Source organism: Erythrolamprus reginae, chromosome 2 (genome assembly GCF_031021105.1).
Source record: "Erythrolamprus reginae isolate rEryReg1 chromosome 2, rEryReg1.hap1, whole genome shotgun sequence".
NCBI lineage: Eukaryota > Metazoa > Chordata > Lepidosauria > Squamata > Dipsadidae > Erythrolamprus > Erythrolamprus reginae.
The window spans coordinates 156,264,213-156,286,529 of NC_091951.1; the positions used below are offsets into that span (position 1 = coordinate 156,264,213).

At 42.3% G+C, this 22,317-nt stretch overlaps 1 protein-coding gene across 1 annotated transcript in view; it reads right to left on the bottom strand.

The window, feature by feature from the left end:
- Positions 1-8,938: 8,938 nt before the first annotated feature.
- The window catches only part of GCGR (glucagon receptor), a 48,325-nt gene continuing 34,946 nt past the window's right edge, over positions 8,939-22,317 (bottom strand). The window contains exons 7-14 of the mRNA XM_070740132.1: positions 20,625-20,778; positions 18,825-18,984; positions 16,896-16,956; positions 16,591-16,660; positions 13,782-13,870; positions 12,585-12,723; positions 12,433-12,474; positions 8,939-11,607 (exon numbers count right to left, since the gene is read on the bottom strand). Coding sequence (XP_070596233.1) covers positions 11,302-11,607; positions 12,433-12,474; positions 12,585-12,723; positions 13,782-13,870; positions 16,591-16,660; positions 16,896-16,956; positions 18,825-18,984; positions 20,625-20,778 — 1,021 coding nt within the window. The 3' untranslated portion in view covers positions 8,939-11,301. The remainder of the gene's footprint in view (positions 11,608-12,432; positions 12,475-12,584; positions 12,724-13,781; positions 13,871-16,590; positions 16,661-16,895; positions 16,957-18,824; positions 18,985-20,624; positions 20,779-22,317) is intronic.

Sequence of the window (22,317 nt, forward strand, 5' to 3'; positions counted from 1 at the left end):
CAGGCTCTCGATCTCTGTTTTCGGCTGCCACGGCCTCCTGCAACTCTTTGCCATTGAAAATGGCTGTCCCAAGCTCCGTTTTTACCGACAGAGGGTTGCAGGAGGCTGTAGCAGCAGAAAAGGGAGCTCAGGAGCCTGTTTTCCTGGTAGAGCACTCGGACCACCACAGGAGTGACATCAAGCTGGCTACACACACCCTGCCCCCCCCAAGGTCAGACACAACCCTGATGCAGCCCTCAGTAAAATTGAGTTTGACACCCCTGATCTAAAGATTAGCCGTAAAATAGTAAATAAACAATTTCAGAATGTGATTAGGCTTCACCTGCAATTTAAACTATTCCCTCTTTCCCCGGTGGTCAAAACTAATTGGAGACTACTGTTTTATGGTCACCTCATGAAGAGAAAGTGGCGCACTTGTGGGCAATCTCACATTGAATCTCTTTTTGTTTGGAGAGATTCAAAAAGCTGGTCCGCTTACTGCCTCTTCATTCTTCACTGCTGCTGTCGGCTCCATTCCCCCCCCCCCGCCCCCAGGAACATCTTCGGTCTGCCAGTTCTTCCTCTAAAACAGTGTTTCCCAACCTTGGCAACTTGAAGATATCTGGACTTCAACGCCCAGAATTCCCCAGCCAGCGAATGCTAGAAGTAAAGTGTGTTGGGTGTTCCAGTAAACGTTATAGGTCTAAACCAAGGGTGTGGAGCTATTCTTTTGGTTGTACATTTTTCTGTGTCAGAGGGAGGCAATGAGTTGACATGTTATGATGTGTGAGTGATGGTGCTAAAATGTTCAGGGTTTGGTGGGGTATAGGCAGTAATGGGTTGCTAGCCGCTACAGATCACATTCCATATCAGTAGCAAAAATGCGCATACAGCTCCACATCATCGATGTGCATGTGTGTGCCCCCAGTGAGATTCTACTTCTGCACATGTGCAGGAAGCAAAATCTCACAAGAGGACATGTGTGGGAGAGAGATTTTGGCAATTTTTCACTTTTTTGCATGCGTGGAAGCAAAAATAATTGCCAAAATCTCATGCACGCGCATCCTTTCACAATAATTTACTTCCTGCAAGATCTTGCTGGGGAGCGTGTGTTTGCACGGCAGTGATGTGGAGCTGCGCATGCATCGTTCAGGTAGCGATAGTAAGTAGGAACCCCTGCCTGGGTATAGGTACATAATAATAATAATAATAATAATAACAACAACAACAACAACAACAACGATAACAATAACAACAACCAAAACAACAACAACAACAACAACAACAACAACAATAATAATAATAATAATTTATCAGACTTGTATGCCGCCCCTCTCCGGAGACTTGGGGCAGCTCACAACAGCATATGGTCTTTGTATATTTCTAAATATATTGGGATTAATATATATTGGGTTTATACAGTTTTACAAAAAACCATTTCTGTTCAAAATGAGCAAGAGAAGTCACATATTTTTTATCCATACAGTTTACTGTAGTCAATAGCCAGGTAAATAAGATTCAGGGCAGCTATTATAGAACAAACAGAGTTCCTATTGTCTAAGGCTGATCCCTAGATCCTTAATCCTGTCGTAGCCATGCTAGTTTGGGAACAATCATGCACCCTGGGCTTATATTGTTCCACCCCTTTGCTAGGTTGCTTGAACCATTTTAAGGAAAAGACATGCTATGTAGTTTTAGTCAAAATATAATGATTGTGACTCAAATGTTCTTTAAGAAAGGGTGGAAACAGGGGTCCTTTCCCATAAACTGCCAAGTGCAAACAATCAAGACATGATAAGCTCCAGTTACACTGATTTATTGCTCATGTCTATACATAAGAATTAAAGTGAACACTATAATGGTGCTAGATAAGAGTTAGCAGGATTCAAGAAGGGTTGGATTTAAACTGCTTGTGGGAATGTAATGACTCCATGCTAATTCCTCTCTTGACTCTTCTCCCCTTTCAGTCTGTCCTGGTCCTTCATCAAGTGAGAGTAATCAGTTTTAACTACTTTACTCCATCTCCCTGTTACTTCTGAAACAGTCAACACAAGCCTTTCCATCAAAGGTGCTTTTTCACGAAACGTCTTGGATGAGAAGTGAAAAAAACAAACACAACCCAGAAAGTCCAGTTGGCTCTTGAAAAAGCACCTTGGGACAACTATGACCTGGATGACTGAGAATCTCTGTAGACCTATTTCATTGGTTCTACACTGTGAAAAGGGGCAAATATCCGCACATACAAGGCCCATGGGTACAATTGTGCTATTTACTCCACCAGGATGTTTAGCCTTTTATGACCTCAGCTCAAGGTAGGAGATCCATAATTTATTATTTATTTATTTATTTATTATTAGAGTTGAAAAGGACCTTACAGGTCATCAAGTTCAACCCCCTGCCTGAGCAGGAAATCCTACAACACCCCAGCCAAATGGCAGTCCAATCTCCTCTTGAAAGTGTCCAAAGTTGGGGAGTCCACAACCTCCGATGGCAGGCCGTTCCACTGGTTGATCGCTCTCACTGTCAGGAAATTCTTTCTTATCTGCAGGTTGAATCTTTCCTTGGTCAGTTTCCAACCGTTGTTCCTCATCCGGCCCTCTGGTGCCCTGGAAAACAGTGTGTCCCCCTCCTCTCTGTGGCAACCACTCAAGTACCTGTATACAGCTATCATGTCCCCCCTAGCCCTTCTTTTTACTAGACTATCCATGCCCAGTTCCAGCAACCTTTCCTCGTATGACCTGGTCTCTAGTCCCTTTATCATTTTAGTTGCTCTTTTCTGCACCCTCTCTAGAGTCTCTATATCTTTTTTGAAGTGTGGTGACCAGAATTGGATGCAATACTCCAGGTGCGGTCTGACCAGGGCCTTATAGAGTGGTATTATTACCTCTCTGGTCTTGGAGTGTATCCCCCTGTTCATGCAGCTTAGGATTGTGTTGGCTTTTTTAGCCGCTGCTGCACATTGCTGGTCCATGTTTTTTCACAAGAAGGGATAGAACCTTGTGTCATTTGCCAAAGAGTGGACTTCTATAGTCACAAGATGCATTGGTTGGAAGTGGTGCTGATCACAGAAGAATCTCAGTTTCTTTAGAGGCACAATTACCTGGTAGGAAGCAGATAGGCCTCTGTTCTGACTGACTCTGGCACTTTTTGAGCTGTGGTGGCACTGTGGCTAGAATGCAGTATTGCAGGCTAACTTAGCACACCCACCAGCGGTTCGATCCTGACTGGCTCAAGATTGACTCAGCCTTCCATCTTTCCAAGATCAGTAAAATGAGGACTGCCAGATTGTTGGGGGCAATGCGTTGACATTGTAAACCACCCAGAGAGTTTTTGTTAAACACTACGGGGCAGTATGTGTCTAAGTGCTATTGTTATTATCGCCAACATTCAAAATCTGCACAAATTTAATTGGGAATAAGCATAGGTGAGCAGCCTGTGATCTTGGAGAGGAAGCGTTTTTCAAATGCAACATTATGTGGTTGTGCACCTACACTTTCCAGCTCATGAGTAATCACTCCTGTGGCTAATAGAGTGCCGCCTATGGAGATGGGCTTGTCGGTGACAGTGATAATATGAGGTGATGTGATCATTTACTTGCCAAATAGGCAATTATTGAGCAGCAGGGTTCTGCTCATGCAGGAGTGAACGTCCCCTGTATTAGCCCCTTTTCTGTGCACCAGGAGTAGCAATCTTTAGTGATTTGAGTTACAAAAATGATTGGATTAGCGACAGCGGCTTAGCTCATGGAAAAAAGGTGGGCAGACAGATTGGGCAAGGCAGGCAAATTTCATGTCTTAAGTTTATATGAACACAGAACATGTGTTTTTAAATAATCACATGGACAAAACAAACCATTCCAAGCATCTGTAGTTTTGTTTTAATCTACCTTCTTTATTAGATTTAATGATTCATTGATGTCTGTAAATTGGATAGAGACGGGACATTAAACAACAGCAGCTATTATTTTTGATAGATACACATTCTAAGCATCATCATGTTCCTTACGACTACTGACATGGAAAGGAGGGGCTGACTTTCCAAAGGCATAGGCACATAACTAGTAAGGAATAAAGGCTGAGATTAAGGGTTATTTTACGAGGGTCGCCCAGAACATAATGCACCACATTTTTTTTCTTCAACAATTATTTACTGAACACAATGAAACTTACACACAAGAAAGAATGATGTTTCTTCTACACTCCCTATTTTTTCACGTAATCTCCCTCCTGTTCTATGGCCTTCCTCCAGAAAGACACAAGGGCGTGTATGCCCTGCCGGTATCACTCCTTGTTCTGGTCATGAAGCCCTTTTTGCACTGTGCGAATCACCTCTAATGGCCTTACCCTCTGTGCCCAGCGACTAACCGTACTTCTTTCAACTGCAGATTCTCCATAAACTGTACACAAACGTTTGTGAATGTTCCTAATAGTTTCTTTCTCCGCAGTGAGAAATTAAATGACGACACACTGCTTGTAACGTACATCACTTACAGACGCCATTTTGAAACACTGCTGCAGCTATGCTATCTGTCTGAAGAAATGCAAAATTTAGACATGCACTCCTGACAATTCAAATACTGTAATGTTTATCTAAAGTTTTCCATTCGTCCCATTATTGTAAGCGGAGGAAAAAAATGTGCTGCATTACTTTCTGGGCAACCCTCATAGTTCGATGGGAGGATTTGGGGGCGTGGGGGAGAAGCAGAGTACAGTAAAAGGAATAGAGCACCAGGGTAGTGAGAAGAGCAAAATCTGTTTCAGAGGACAGGTGCACACTTGTGTGTTTTGCTATCGAGAAGCAATGACCTTAAAGCCCTACATGGCATTGGGCCAGAATACATCCGGAACCGCCTTCTACCGCACAAATCCCAGCGGCCGATAAGGTCCCACAGAGTTGGCCTTCTCCGGGTCCTGTCGACCAAACAATGTCGTTTGGTGGGCTCCAGGGGAAGAGCCTTCTCTGTGGTGGCCCCGGCCCTCTGGAATCAACTCCCCCCAGAGATTAGAATGGCCCCCCACCCTCCTTGTCTTTCGCGAATTACTCAAGACCCACCTTTATCGCCAGGCATGGGGGAATTAACATATTCCTTCCCCCTAGGCCATTACAAGTTATGCATGGTATGTCTGTGTGTATGTTTGGTTTTTATAATAAGGGTTTTTAGTTGTTTTATTAATTGGATTGTACATGCTGTTTTTATCGTTGTTGTTAGCCGCCCCGAGTCTGCGGAGAGGGCGGCATACAAATCCAATAAATAATAATAATAAATAATAATAATAATAAAAAAGCAAAAATAGTGAGATATCTGTAAGTCTTAGAAAGACACACAAGTCATATGCATGGCTCCCCAGACACATTTACCTTCTCATAAAGTGCCTTTGTTTGTGTTCCAGCAATTTGTTTCAATTAGGCTCATTATCACGGGCCGCCCCAGGTGTCTGGTAAAGGCAGCAGATCCCTTGGGGAGAGGAATAGAGGGAAGCCCTGACTGTACTTGTCAAAGGCTGCTGTGGCCTCTTGAGCTCACCTTTCATTGCCCTTGACATTACAGGGTGTTAGCAGGTAGGGAAACAATAACTTTCTGGTAAACAGCCGTGTTTTGTTTTTCCTTCCTCCTTATTTTGCATCCAACTTTCCCTTCTAGACTTGTAGTCTCCACCTTTTGTGTAGTTGGGGGGAAGAAACACAATTGTTGGAAGAGGCATTGCTAGGCAGAAAGGTCACAGCCTGAAAATGTAGCCTCAGAATTTATTTTAGCCACTCATCTTAACAGTAGTTTATTCATGAGGCAATGCTGAACTCTAAACAACAGCCTCTGGCTACATATTGAGAGAGAAGCCGGAATCAAATGAAATCAAGCTAATGACCTATTAGGGTCTTAAAGGGGAAAACAGGAGATCACCTTCAGCTCCTTCTGTTTCCCTTCTTTTTCTTCAGCCTGCTGATATTTTCTTCCGGGCAATTTCTTCCAATCTGGTAACGTCAAAATAGACTGGATTTGCAATGCTCATAGTTCCGGCTGTCATGAGGATTGATTGCACTTGTTTGAGATAATGGGAATTGTAGCACATCTGGAAAGTTGGGAAAAATTTACTTATGGAGTGGGGACCCAGCAGGTAAAAGATCCACAACAAAACTATGAGGAAGTGAGCCAGACTTGACTGTTTCGCACATGAATAAGTGCAGTCTGAATCAACCAACCTATATGATCGTCTGATACTTTAGATCAGTGTTTCCCAACCTTGGCAACTTGAAGATATTTGGACTTCAATTCCCAGAATTCTACAGCCAGCGAATGCTGGCTGGGGAATTCTGGGAGTTGAAGTCCAGGTATCTTCAAGTTGCCAAGGTTGGGAAACACTGCTTTAGATTGTAGATCCTACTCTGAGCGTTTCTGGCACGATTGGGTCACATTTACAGTATATAGCAGCACAATGGCCTCCGCAAAACTGGTGCATTCACTAGATAAGTTTTTACTCCTGGTTCAAGCATTAAAACTCTCTGTTGTATTCCTAAAACTGTCATTGGATGAGAATTACAGACTCAGGCAGAAAAATGACACTGGTCAACACCAAAAAATCATCAGCAAAGATAGCATGTCTGTTTTATGGAGTTTGATCTGCTGATTCCAAAAATATGCTTAGTTTTGCTCTATCGCATAAAATGTCTGATGTAGAAGCATTTTTGTTATTACGTTATTTCCACATTTTCAATGTATGTGGTAATTACTGTTTCTTAATGTCGCCATATATTTCCTATGCCTTATAATGATGCTGTTCCGTGGAAACTATACCTGCTACAGAAAAACTATATACATTTTTAAAATCAGAACAAAAATGATTCAGAAAAGTACAAGGTCAACTACGATGATTACAAAAAATATTTTTTGTAGACCTGTGTTATTTGCCAAGTGTTAAAGTGGCACAGGGCGATTAGATATTGTGTGTAGGTTGATCACTTATTTTTTTTCCTTTTTTCATTAGTTTTCAGTAGCTTCAGATAGTGGTAAAATCCAAATTTTTGTACTACCAGTTCTGTGGGCGTGGCTTGGTGGGCGTGGCGTGACTTGGTGGGCGTGGCAGGGAAAGGATACTGCAAAATTCTCATTCACTCCCCACTCTGGGGGCAGCCAGAGGTGGTATTTGCCGGTTCTCCAAACTACTCAAAATTTCCACTCCCAGTTCTCCAGAACCTGTTAGAACCTGCTGACTTTCACCCCTGGCTTCAGTGTATTAATGTTTGCCAATTAATGAGTTAAATTGTGCCTCTATGAACCTGCATGCAATTCAAAGGGCTTTCTCTAGAATAGACCAATTGTGTTTTTCTTTTGCAGAACCTACATTCAAATAACTGAAACAGCCCTGCAAAACACTCTTGCTATTCTCAACATACAGTAGCTGAGAAAGCTCAAAGTAATGTTGCCGAAGTCAGACAGTACATGTATGCCTGGAATGGAACACAGCCCTTCTTTTCCAAGATAACTACATGTATGTAGATGTGATTCACCTTTTCCTTGTGCGCCAATGCTTGCCTTGTTTTTCCTATTTTCTTCCACTGCTGTGAGAAGACTTGTGGGTAAGAAGAGATAAGATACATTAGACCCATGATGGCGAACCTATGGCACACATGCCACAGGTGACACACGGAGCCATATGGGAGGGCACGTGAATTGGTGCCCTATATCAGCTCCAGCAGAGACTAGCCAGCTGATTTTCAGCCTTGGGGAAGGCCATTTTGCCCTCCAGAGGCTTTAGGGAAGCTTCCCTGAAGCCCTGGAGGGCAAAAAGCCGCCCAACAGGCAAACCAGAAGTTTGGAAAAATGGACCTGGTTTATTTGCTGTGCTTTTTTTTGCACTCCGGAGCTTTTAGGGAAGCTTCCTGAAACCTCAAAGTGTGAAAAACAGCACAACGAGCAAACCAAAAAATCAGTTTTTCCAAACTTCTAGTTTGTCCATTTTTTCACCGTCCCAAGCTTCAGTGAGACCCGTGCACATCTGTGGGGTTGGGGGGGGGATTGTGTATATATGTAGAGGCAGCAAGGGGGCACACGAACCAAAAAAAGGTTTGCCATCACTTAGATCAAAAGTCCCATTTAGTTCCATGTTCTTAACAGATGCAATTGGGGATTCCACAAATGGAACATTAGCACATTGGCCTTTCCCATTCATGTCCTCCAGCAATGAATCACAAGTCCTACTGCTTCTATTACTGAAAGTCTCACATAGCTAATGATTGGAAACTTCCCCTGTTATGAAAACACTATTTCTGCCAACATGGGTTTAATAATGTCTGTAATGGAAATTGCTGGCACTAGTTAATACATGCTTGACAAAATAAATGAAAAATAATAATAAAAAAACAGGTTTTTCTAAGAATGACTAGCAAGTCTATGACAAGAAACGATTTAGTACATCCGGGGCAGGAAAATTTGGGTCAGGTGAATACAGGAAAAAAAGCGGGTGGGAATAATCAGAAGAAAAGTTTGTAATGAAAAATTTGAAGTAACGTTTGAATTCTTGAATTCATACAATACATAAGAACATAAGAAGAGCTATGCTGAATCGGGCCAAAGCCCATCGAGTCCAGCATTCTGTGTCACACAGCGGCTCATCAATTGAGCAGAAAGAAAAGGCAAGACCCTCTCTTTCCCCTGACCCCCAACATATGGTACTCAAGGGAATCCTGCCTGCCTCAACCAATATAGAGGCGGCACATGGACAACCGTTTCAATAACACCGATACACTTGGCATCCATGAATCTGTCTAATCCTGCCTTGAAGCTATCAAGGCTGACAGTTGTCACGACCTCTTCTGGAATACATTCAGCCATGGTTAAGTTAGCTATGATTTAAGGAATTATCCCAATACTGTAGATTCACACAACACACCGAACCTTAAATTAACGACCTGAGCTGCTCCCCTCCTCCCCTCAGTACAAAATCATTAAATAGTCTGGTGAGTCGTGGCAGCTCAACTACAGAAACTTCTGTTTTATTCATATTGTGTTACAGTGAAAGGATTTTAAGGGAACATCATAAGGATGGGCATGCATGAAATTATTCTGTGTTCCGAGTTCATGCTCAGAAGGAACATTTTTTGTGCACATACCAATTTTAAAAAAGAACATTTTGAGAGAGAGAGACTGTAATGAAGAGCTGCATGACTAACATAGATAATCTCTGTGCTTCTTCTTAGGGATGTCTGGATCTGAATGTTTCAATGCCCCTGGAAATGCCAGAGAAATTCTTCCATGCCTATTCTGGGGAGGACAGAATCTTAGGCTTTGAAAGAGACATTGCATAATCACAGAGGGCAACAATTACCTTTTCGGTTGCAATGGTTCTAATTTAAACCTGTCGTATAATATTCCTATGAAGGTTAATACGTTTGATGAATGTGGCCAGTGGAGGACATCTGTTCCTGTCCATGTTAGTAACTGTTGTGTAGCCCAGTCCTTAGGTAAGATGAGCTATGATGTGCATCAAGAGGAACAGTCCAAGTTGCCAAGACATGTAACACCATTTATTGAGGGTTTGATCTCCAGAACATTGGCACTGACATCACAGGCGCGGAGGCAGCCCTCAGCAAAAATCAATTTACAGACTCATTCAGGACAGAGTTATCCTGGGAACAAATGGAGTAAAGTGTTTCCATAGCACAGATGTAATGGCACAGCCATAAAGAGGGTCAATAATATCTTCACTCTCCAGAGCGAGCATTACTATTGCTACCTACTTAGGATCACAGGCAGCACTTTTGGTACTATGCTGTCACCTACCACAAAACAATGTGCAAATTACCTGATAACCCAAGTGGGAAGCTCACAGCAAAATGGGCTGATTTATGTTCAGGCTCTTTTGGATTGGGGTTGTAGTTAAGTGTTAAATCCTGGGCATTTTGCTGCCCAGAATCCTCTTAATTCTCATTTCTAACCTCCAGTTAAGAGGGACATTATAGCATTGGACCAGAGTACCTCTGGAACTGCCTGCTACCGCATGAATTTCAGCAGCCGATAAGGTCCCACAGAGTTGGCCTTCTCCGGGTCCCGTCGACTAAACAATGTCATCTGGTGGGCCCCAGGGGAAGAGCCTTCTCTGTGGCGGCCCCGGCCCTCTGGAATCAACTCCCCCCGGAGATTAGAACTGCCCCCACCCTCCTTGCCTTTCGTAAACTACTTAAGACCCACCTATACCGCCAGGCATGGGGGATTTGAGACATCTTCCCCCAGGCTCATTATTATTTATGTTTGGTATGTATGTGCTGTTTTGTTTTAATTATGATAGGGTTTTTAGTTATTTTTAATATTAGATTTGTGCCATTGTAATATTGTTTTTATTGTTGTTGTGAGCCGCCCCGAGTCTTCAGAGAGGGGCGGCATACAAATCTAATAAATTGAATTGAATTGAATTACTAAGTGGCTTCTTGAAATCCCCCAGATGCTCAGGTGGACAAGTTATGCCCCTAATTCTCCAGATGGACACCATTTCTGTTGAATACCATATCTTCTTCAAGAAGCATGGCCCTTATTGCTAAGATATTACCATTCCAGAGGCAAAAAAAAGAAGGAATTTGGAACTCTTGTGCTCAAATCCAAATTCTGCAATTACTAAACTTGGCAATAAAATATTTAGCTATACTGAACAATTATATAACTTTTAATGTTTTGCTGATGACTTGGTTTTTGGCAGAATTTTCTATCAGGATATAGTATGTTAGGGAATAGGCAATAACTCTGAATATACACTCCCTTATGACTAATTTTTTAAAAATTGCACGGCCCCTTCTGCTCCATTTGTTTATCTTTTAGCAAATACTGCTGATGCATTTCCAGCTTGTTCTTTATAAAAGCAAGAGCTAGGAAGGTTTCTGAGATTCTCAGCCTGGTCAGCACGAATGAATGTGCAACTTCTGAACTGTAGATTTTCAGACTTCCTAGCTATAGTACAGTTTCTCTTCCCACCCAAAATCCACTTAATGTCACCTCCAACCTTTCGTCTATAACTCTCCCAGACCCATACCTGGGCTATCCCTGACTTGTTTCTTTCTCCTCACTTACAATGGAATTCACCCATGGAATACTATGAATGCAGAGAAAGAGGAGGGCGTGAGTCTCATCAGGACATGCCTTCCTATCTCAGGATAGAGGACACAACCAGACACGGAGGTATCCCTTCAGGGAGATAGACATTGGTTGCTTGTCCAGTCACATGTCCCACTCAGTGTCTCCTGGACTTTCAGCTCTGCCATCTTTGCTCTGCAATGTGGCTGTCTTATGGGAAAAGAATCAATGGGCCCAATCTGCTGGAGACAATGGACTGAACTGCTTTAGATGCTGCTCTCTCCCTTCATGTCAGGAAATTCATAGCAAGGAGGTAGTTCATTCACAGCTAGATTTTCACTGATGCTGCCGTGGGTCCTCTCCAGGTACTGCGTGCTAGTACCGGTATGTACAGTTGCTTGGCTGCAGCTCAGACCATTGAGGTAGTTGCCAACCAGTTTGTGCTTCTCGCAGGTGCTGCCGCTCCTCCCGTTACGAGTGTTAGCAGTGTTGCTGTATGTGTGTTTATACTCTTCTTCTATGTCCCGACCAAGTTTCCAGCGAGTCCATTTTTTGGTGAGTTCCGAATGTACCTGCAGGGAAGACACCACCAGCAAAAAAGTTGGCTTTGTTACCCTTATGGTATCATTATTTGTAGACACCACCAGCAAAAAAAGTTGGCTTTGTTACCCTTATGGTATCATTATTTGTAGCATCCTGATCTCCTTGTACACCCCTACCCATCTGTTTACAGCACAGGACAGAGTATGGAAGTATGAAAGGGGGAAAGGGCGCTGGCTCTTGTAAATTAAAAAAAAATCAAATAATTTGATGTGTAAGGCACCTGCAACTACAGCTTGTGTTTTAAATCCAAACAGTATGTTAGATTAATCCAAATCTAGTAATATTTCATAAGAATATAAGAAGAGCCATGCTGAATCGGGGCAAAGCCCATTGAGTCTTCGGAGAGGGGCGGCATACAAATCTAATAAATAAATTAAATAAATAAATAAATAAATAAAGTCCAGCATTCCAGCTATATTTCAGTTATACTTCTTTCAGAAATATTCCAGCTATATTTCTACCAAAAATTGCATAGCAGGCATGCTTTGACAACTGAAATAATAATAATAATAATTTAATAGTAATAATAATTCATTAGATTTGTATGCCGCCCCTCTCCGCAGACTCGGGGCGGCATACAAATTCCAATTCTATGGTACAGCCACATATGGACGTGTGAACTGAAAACTATAATCATAGCTGCCCTTTTAATTGCTTCTTCATGAGGAGACTACTGAAACTCAAAAGGACATTGTGCAATCATTCAAATGATTGCATCTTGAAATTCTGGACCTCTCATAATTTAGACACAAGGGGCAAAGCCTGGGTCCCGTATTTCTCTGATTAGGACTCACCTCTTTGTTCACAAAGCAGTAGAGAATGGCCACCAGCATCCCCTAGGGATACAGAAGGAGAGTTACAAACATCATCATCATCATCATCATTTCCAACAATAAAATTGTACGGAAGATATGGAAGAGCCCTAATTTTAATTCTTGTTTCTCACCTGAAAAGAGCCAAGAAAGAGGTCAAAGAACAGCTTGACAAAGCGCAGAGTGCCCTGGGCTTGCTCGTCAATAACAAAGGCAAAAACCATCTCATGGATGCCCAGCAAGGGAATCAGAGTCAGGGTTGATTTCGCCAGCCTAAATGAACAGCAGGTAATTAGGATGGATCTCAAGGTAAAAGAGGTAATCAGATATGTAGGCAGGGGCGGGCTTCAAAAAATTTAGTAAGGGGTTCTCTGCCCAGTTGTTGGGTGGCTTTGGCCTAGTCAGCCTCCTAAATCATGGTGGGGGAGGGGTGTTTTAACTGGGCTCCAGAAGATCTCTGGAGGGTAGAAACAGGCCCATTTTCAGCCTTCCCAAATTTCCAGTAGGCCCATTTTTTTGTTCTCTATGAGCTCTATCTGTTCTTCTAAGCACATTTTTGGGAGTCTGTCAGGTTCCATTGGGAGAATCCTCCACCAATAGTTGAAGACTTTAATAACTGTTAAACTGTAGATGGAGTGGATGCCAGTTTCAGCTCTTACTGCTGCTGCGGATGTATTTCTATCGGTCCCCAAGATGGTTCTTAGAAAGCATGCTTGGTTTTGTTCTAGTGGTGCAGCCTTTAACAGGCCCCACAATTCTGCACCATATGTTAGCACAGGTGTGGTTTTTGCTTTATAGACCTTTAGAATTGGGAGCAGGGAGCTTGGGTGATTATAACTAAGTAGTTTAATTAACGTTTTAGAGCTTGCTGTGGCCTTCATAGAACTTTGTTTAAAATGATTGGACCAGGGCCCTGTATCTGTAAAAACCACCCCTAAGTAGGTGAATCTGTCTATTTGTTCTATAGGCTCCCCATCTAAATACCAGTTATATTTAACTCGCCTTTTCCCCAAAACCACCACTTTGGATTTGTGCTTATTAATGTTCAAGTAGTTAAGAGCACAATAATCACTAAATTTCCTCATCATTGAACATTTTTACATGCAAGTTTACACTCGGAGTAAACTTTGCACCAAAAGTTGGCAAGGGGTATAGTCTTAATGTATTGATGGCTGTTTTGGAAACCTATAGATCATGGTGCAGACTCCAAGCCCTACCCGGTGGAGGGGGCTGCCATGACCTAGAAAGCCAAGGATGTCCTAGGGAGGTTGAAAAAGAATATTCTTTTCCCAAGAAGCATGCCATTTGGGGCAAATGCAGAGAGACAGTACCGAAACTTGTAGTCTGTGTATCGCATCTGGTGGGCACGGAGCTTAGAGACCAAGATCTGAATGATACGGATGAAAATGAAGAAATTAATCTGAAAGAAAGAAACAGAAGCAGGGTGACTGAGTGGCAGTAAGAGATGGCATTGCATGAGTTGATGAGACCTCCACAGGGGTGAAACGCTAACTGTTCAGCCTGGTTTGGGTGTATTGGTAGCGGTGTCCACCAATGTGTGAAGAACCGGTAGTGGGGGAAGCCCGGGGCTCTACCAACCTGCCCAGATGTCGCCATTTGGTTTCTTTAATCCTCTGCACATGTGCAAAGCCTTCTGTACATGTGCAGAGGGTAAAATAGCGTGTCTGACGGGGGCATGTGCACGTCCGAACTGGTAGGAATACTGATCATTGCTATCTTAATTATTGCTATAAGATTTCCTAGAGAAAATATTTCTAATGACCAGGTAGTCAGACTGATAAGTTGGCAGGCAGAGATGGCTGCAATCTCAGACTGATAGTCAGATTTCCTAGAGAAAATATTTCTAATGACCAGGTAGTCAGACTGATAAGTTGGCAGGCAATCATGTTGGGATTTAAGCATTTAAGAACAGTGCTATAGAAATCCTGAACCCTGCTACTCAAGAAAAAATATATGTTCATTAATGGAGAACTTTTGGTATTTTCTCAAAAATAGGTTGTGTGCTAATGTGGCTCTTTATAAGATGATAACTCTTAAGTATAATTCTCCTTAAATTATCACATCAGACAAGCCAAAATCTTCAATTGCTACATATAAGTGGCCTCTCAAATATGAATGAAGACCTGTTTGTACAGCATTTTGGAGTGTGTAGAGCTGCTCATGCTAATCTCTTAAACCAACACATCTTAAACCATTGTTTCTTTTTGCAGGATCACACTGCAGTTATACAAAGCAATTGGGTGATTCCAGAAAAAGATTCACTCATTCTACTCCAATGCATTGTTCCAGTCTAATCCAAAGCCTTATAAGCCCTAGTTATATTCTCTTTACAATTAAACAATTGGGATCAGGTTATCCCTCACCCCATCACCAAATACACATGCTTATATGTACACTAAGTGGTGGTATTATTATTATTATTATTATTATTATTATTATTATTATTATTCTACACAGAAAAGAAAATGAGAAAAAGTCAGCTTAGTATGAAAATCAACTTGATTGCCATCCAAATATTTGAAAATTATATGATCAAAATGGTTAGAATAAAACTCACAAATCCAGTATACAGTGTATAATTTTTTTTTGGGGGGGGGAGATGTTACTTGAAGGACTGCCTTTCTGTAAATCAGTGTTTCCCAACCTTGGCCACTTGAAGATATCTGGACTTCAACTCCCAGAATTCCCCTGATGTAAATCATTCTGCTGTCAGGAGGAATGCAGACAATTCATCTCTGGAAGTTGCTACCATGAGATGTGGAGCTGGTTTGCAGCTGGTCTGGATTCAACTAAGAATTGGACCAGGTCATGGAAGTCATGGGATCAATGGCTATTAGCCTTGAGGGCCGTGTGGCTCCCAGGAAGGCAAAACCACTGAACTTCCTTGTTGTGCAGAAACTGATTATATATATTATATATATGCTTTAAATCTTGACTGCAGGACTACAGATAGTCCTCAACTTATGACCACAACTAGGACCTGAATTTCCATTGGTAAAATTGTTAAATAAGTCACGTCTAATTTTATTATGATGGTTAAGCAAATCACTCTGGTTGCAAAGTGAACCATGAAGTTGTTAAGCAAATCTAGCCCCCCTCACTAACATTGCTTGTTGGAAGTTGGCTGGGAAGATCACAAATGGTGATCACATGATCCCAGGGTGCTCCAACCAGTGTAAATACTGTATATGATGGTTGCCAAGTGCCAGAATTGTGGTTATGTGATTCTAGAGATCCTGCAATGGTCATAGTAACAATAACAATTGCCCCTAGACTTACGTATCACTCCAGAGTGCTTTACGACACCCTCTGAGTAGACTAGCTATAGATGGGCCAGGGGGTTCATTCCATCAAGATACCACTTATATGTTCTTCTTTATGTGCCTATCCATTGAGGTCAATGTGGGCCCACACTCATTGGGCAGGCTATGGCTCACAATGTGGGCCCACACTCATTGGGCAGGCTATGGCCCTCCTTTAGGGCAATTATGGCACACAGTATGGGACATTTTTTAAACAGCCTTTTTTTTTCTACCCTAAAAGAAGAGTTTTAGAATATAACAGGATTTTTGAAGGCCTATATTGTTTGTTTTTAAAAAAATATTTGAAATTTCAGATGTTTATTTATAATAAGCAGTGATTTGAGCTTCACAATATTGTATTACAGTACATCCAAACCAGACTGCATTGTTTCTACGTGTTATATGTATGGGTATATGCATAATTTTGTATCTATTTATTTATTTAGTCACGTTTATGTAGTGTATATTGAAGGTGGTGAGAGCTGTATGCAACAAGATTTCATTTTAATGTGCGTTGATTACTGTACATTGAAAGTGACAATAAAGTTTAAGTCTAAGTCATTCGTTCATTGATTGATTATTGGAAGCCATCCTGAGATGGTTTTTTTAAAGTACATAAAACAGGAAGGAAAAGTGAAACGTCTTCACAGCTGAAAAGTAAATACTGTACACAGTTCCCCCATTCCTGCCCTTTATATGCTCTTGCCTAAAAAAACATATAAGGTGCACAGCTGAAAACAAGAAAATGATGCAGCTTGGAACAGAGCATTTAGCTCCAAAGGCTTCAACAAAGAAAAGGAAAAAAAAGGGGGCTTACCAAAATGGCTAAGAATACAGGGAAACGCAGGATCCACCAGAAGCCCATGTTATTATTGGTACGCCAACAACTGGGGGAGTGATGAAGAAAGAAAGAAAAATGGGTACACTTTCTTATTCTTCAGCAATCTTTCCTGCTGCTCATACATTGTATGGCACGATGTCCTTGATCATGCATTTCTAAATCTCATGTGAATGGTCCTTCTTTAAAGCCCCTGGTAATATTGGAACTACAGAAAGACCAGCTTGCACATCCTCTACATATGTGGACAATACATTTTTGTAGATTTTTTTTGGGTAACTTACTGAATATTTTCGTAAAGATATTTCACCACCACCCATGGCACAATGAAGAGGATTGGGGCTCCTGGGGATGGGGAAAAAAGGAATAGAATTATGCAAGAAATGATCATCTTTTCATCACAACCCAAAAATCAGTGCAGGAGAAGTCAATGGTCTAGATTCCACCCAATGTGTATCTTCTGTAATTCCTAAAATATAGATATGTGGGAGGCAAGTTGTCAAACTCTGAAGTTTTTTTCATTCAGTTTGTTGAATCACACAGTGACTGTGAAGTCACACAGATTCTAACTTGTTTCAATAGTATTTGCCCCAGTATCTGGACTGAGACCTCTATAGGTATGTAATGATCAAACTCCCCAACCTTCAGGTCCTAATCCTAATCTGAGTTAGCCTTTCATGCAGGTAATTAACATGTTAAAAGCCAATGCAGAATTTCTGCTTGTGTGATTTGGGATCACAGCTAGTTTGTTCTCATGTTTCTCAGATTCTGTCTTTACTGAGACCATCCAACTTTTTCCTGACTTGCTCATTATATATCCTTTAAACCAGAAGTGGGCAATGTAAGGGTCTCCAAGCATCAAAGAACTCTCCTTTGTCATAGTCGGCATGGTCAATAACGGTGGATGATAGCACTGTAAAAGCACAAGCTATTTAGGTGAGACTTAGAAGGATAGAAGCAAAAGACAGAATTTCAGGTAAGATATCAATGATTCAATATACGGTATGTATTTTTTTTTTTAAAAAACCACACACCAGGCACTTGCTTTTAAACCACTTCTGCCACACATCTAAACATTTTGATCTTTTGGAAAGCTTGCAAAGAGGACCTATTTTTTCATTTACAAAGCAGAATGACAGTATCTTTCCCACCTGTAGGTAAAATAGCTGGGCTGAGCTGAACCTACAAAAAAACCCACATTCAGCTTTGGATCCAGAGACTCCCTATGGACGAAGCAAGGAAGAAAGGAAGACACAGGGAGAGATTTTCCCACAATACTTCCTTTCCTCTGAAGAGGTTTTCTGGAGAGTAACTGGATCCTCCTGAACAGTGTGGGAAATGATAAGTGGGAGATTGCAATGAGAAAGCAACATGTGAACTTCTGGAGGTTGCTGACTGCAGCTGCTGTTATCAATAAAAATCCCCTCCACTTTGTTTCTCCATATGGGTAATATCAGCACCGCTGGATATTGGTACTGCTGGATCTAAAACTAATTGCCAGTGGAACCCAAAGAAGCAGTCTGGGTCAAATCCATACATCCTGGCAGTGCTCCCTCTAATTTTTTGGGGGGTGGGCGGAAAAGTATAGTGTCTGAGCGGCAGTCCCTTCGGGACTGGGCAGCACAGAAATAATAAATAAACAAATAAATAAACAAATAAATAAATAAATAAAAACCCACCCTGTTTTGCCTCAGAGAATTTCAAAATAAAATACTGTACTGTGTGTCTATAACAGTGAGCTCATAATAGGGCAACTCTATCAATATCAAAATGCCACTTAAATAGTTGAGTAGTTTCAAACTAGATTTTGATTTTCTTTCTCTCTTCCTTACTCCCATTCTTTTTTTTCTCTTTTCCTTCCTCTCTTTTTTCTATCTGTTTCTCTCTCTTCCTCTCTCTCTCCTTCCCTCTCACTCTTTCCCTCTCGGCTTCTGGGCAGGTTTGGAAAACTCTGAGTTGATGATGATTTTTAAGTGAGCGATTGCTCACTGCTCAGCTTAGAGGGAACTATGCATCCTGGCTATTCTCATTATTCTAATTATTGCACTCGCTCTATGCCAGACATTAGGAATCACATGCTCTAGTTCCACCTCCCATTGTATTGTTTCCTGTTCTTATATTACAGATGACTCCCTTGTGTTCTTCTCCTAAAGATGAGGTTATCTGTGCCCCCCTGATGATTGCTGACACTCAACTCCCCATCCTGTACTCACCCCAGCCGATGCAGAGGTAGAGGGTGAAATAGCTGCGTTCAGAGAAGACAGTCAACACCAGCAAGTTGTACAGATAAATCCCCTCGACGAGCAGCCAGCAATAGTTGGCCACAATACCATACTGCATGAACACTGTGGCTGCCTGGCACCCCACTGCTGCCTGGAGAAAGGAAAGGAGTCAGGAAGAAAGATGATCTCAAGAACATGTTGCTCTAAATCAGGGGTCTCCAACCTTGGCCACTTTAAGACTTGTGGACTTCAACTCCCAGAATTCCTCAGCCAGCGCAGGAAGCAAAATCTCGTGAGGGGACACACGGACGAGAGAGATTTTGGCAATTTTTTTGCTTCCGCGCATGGCAGAAGCAAAAATCACCGGAATCTCAAGCGCACACGCTTCCCCTTGCAACATTTGCTTCCTGCGCATGCGCAAAAACAAAATCTTGCTCGGACACACACATGTGCACGCCGGAGATGGGGAGCTGCACGCACAGCTCAATTTTTGCTACTGGTATGTTGATGATGATGATGATGATGATTATTATTATTATTATTATTTATTAGATTTTTATGCTGCCCCTCTCCGTAGACTCGGGGTGGCTCACAGCAACAATAAAACAATGTACAACAAATCTAATAATTTAAAAACACTAAAAAACCCATTATTAAAAGCAAAAACATACACACAAACATACCATGCATAAACTGTATAGGCCCGGGGGAGATGTCTCAATTCCCCCATGCCTGACAGAGGTGGGTTTTAAGGAGTTTACGAAAGGCAAGGAGGGTGGGGCCAGTTCTAATCTCCGGGGGGAGCTGGTTCCAGAGAGTCGGGGCCGCCACAGAGAAGGCTCTTCCCCTGGATCCCGCCAAACGACATTGCTTAGTCGACGGGACCCAGGGGAAGGGACCCAAATGATGGCGCCAACCCTACCGGTAGGAACCCGCTACTGTCCATGGACCACCGTTTGGTGACCACTGCAATAAGGCAGCCTTATGTGAAGGTTATTGACATGTAGCTATAGGTGGGAGAGAAACTCAATGTAAGTTTCAGCTGACCTAAAAATATTTTCCCCCATAAGTTATATTAAACCAACATAAAGCTTAAATATTAAACTTTTCAATGGTCCTTGGTTGTTTGGGCATGGGAACAGAAGAGTGTAGAATAGCAGAATGATGGCCATAAAACAGAGGTTCTTAGACTGGAGGTTGGGACCTCTCAGGGAGGCACAAGGCTCTGCAAGAAGTGTGGAGGGAAGGTAGAGTATCACAATTTATTCAGGAACTGAAGGGGTAGTAGCATTGTCAAAACTCAACCAGGCTTTTATTCCCCATTCTGACTATATGAGCCTGCAATGGGCCACTATAGTTCTTGAAATCTGATACGGAGGAACTACCAAGTCTACATATTAAACCATGTAATTATTTATATGTACATAAATTATTTAAACATATGAATTATTTGTCCATCTGGATTGTGGGGGAAATATGCTGGCTCTGTTAAAAAGTGCTATTGCTAACATGTTCTAAGCCGCCCTGAGTCTAAGGAGAAGGGCGGCAATTTAAAAAAAAAAATGAATGAATGAATAAATAAATTCATGATGGCAGAGAAGTGTCAGGGAAGTTCATTTATCACTTGAGGAGGCTGCATTATCGTAACGTTCAGAAACCTCCTGGCATAAGGTGTTTATTGGATCTGTACATATACAGCCGGTGGGCGTTGGCTGGGTGGAAGCCTTAAAATGTAGCCGGAAACAGGAGCAAATAAAATAAACGAGGGACTATAACGGAAGGTGCTGTTACCTTGTCGCTCTGCCAAAGGCTCACGTTGTAGTCATTGACCTTCTCACTGTAGCGAGTGTGGAGCAGCGTGTCGATGGTGAGTACTGACACGCCCTTCAGGATGAAGGAGGCGAAGAGGTTCATGTGGATGTAGTTGCGCATGCAGTGCAGCTTGCTGGAGAACAGGGAACTTGTCAAAAATGCCTGTCTACCTGGCTCAGGTCACATTTTACTTCTCTTCCCAAAGTTTCACCCCCGCTGGGCCACTGTTTCTCCCATTCCGTTTTCTTTGTCCTCATTCTATTCACCCATTTTTGCAATTTTATCACTCTCCTTCAATCCCCTGCAGCAACCCTTCTCATTAATGGTTCTGAAGAAAATCCAGCTTCTCTAGAATAACTAGGTGTGGTCTACTCCAGTGCATCTTCTCCCCCAAATTGTGCCCAAAGTGGAATGAGATGGAATAAGGTTAAATGTCCTTTTAATCATGTCTTTCTCAATCTTGGCAATTTTAAGACGCCTGGCCTCAATTCCCCATCAAAGTCCAGACCTCTTAAAGTTGTCAAAGTGACTGTTTTAATCCGCAGAGATGAAACCAGGTAATTTTAGAGGTTGGATTTGAAAACTACAAATTCCCTCAGTAGAGGATAATGTATACTGTACTGCTCAAAAAAATAAAGGGAACATTCAAATAACACATCCTATATCTGAATGAATGAAATATTCTCATTGAATACTTTGTTCTGTACCAAGTTGAATGCGCACAACAGCATGTGAAATTGACTGCCATTCAGTGTTGCTTCCTAAGTGGACGGCTTGATTTCACAGAAGTTTGATTTACTTGGAGCTATAGTCTGTTGTTTCAGTGTTCCCTTTAATTTTTTTAAGCAGTGTATATTTCAAAATAAAATAATCCACACCCTTTTGCTCATTATGTAGAGTGGGGCCTGATGGCACTAATGAGTGCTGATTGTATGCCGTTTATATCGGGTTTTAATTTTTCTAATTGTTTTTATTCTATGTATTGGGGTATCTTAATTTTGTAATCATTTTATTGTTGTAAACCGCCCTGAGTCTGCTAGGGCAGGGGTCCCCAACCGCCGGTCCGCGGACCAGTACCGGGCCGCAAGGCATGTTGCACCGGTCCGCGGAGTCAGCAGCTACTGTGGAGCCGGCGAGTGCCAAGCTGTTTCCTGTCTCTTTCCCCTCACGTTCACTTGGGACCGCCATTTGCCTCGGGCTGAGAGAACCTTTGCTTGCTTGCTTTCTTCCTTTCCTGTCTTTCTTCTCTCGTCGAAAGTGGTCTATTTCCTCCTTGCAAAGCCCTTGCAAAGCCCTCGCTCTGCCTGCAGCTCAAACGAAAAGGCTTTGGCATTGTGCAGCTCTTTTTTTGCTAGGCTCCCCCACCCTATTCCCGGGGTCCTGGGTGGGAGCGAAGCCAGGGGGGGGTGTGTGTGACCATGAAACCTCCACCACCAGCTCTGGTAATTTTCTTTTGGAAGGATTCCTTGCTGCAAGAAAATTACCAGACCTGGCAGTGGTGGGCGCTCCAAGCAGGCAGCGATCGCAAAGGAAGGTGACTGTGTCCGTGGAGGCACCTACCCCTGCTCTGGGATTCCTTGCTGCAATCCCAACCGGAACGGGGGTGGGGATGTCCTCTGGAACTGCTGAAAGGCAAACGGCGGTCCCGAGTGAACAGGAGGGGAAAGAGACA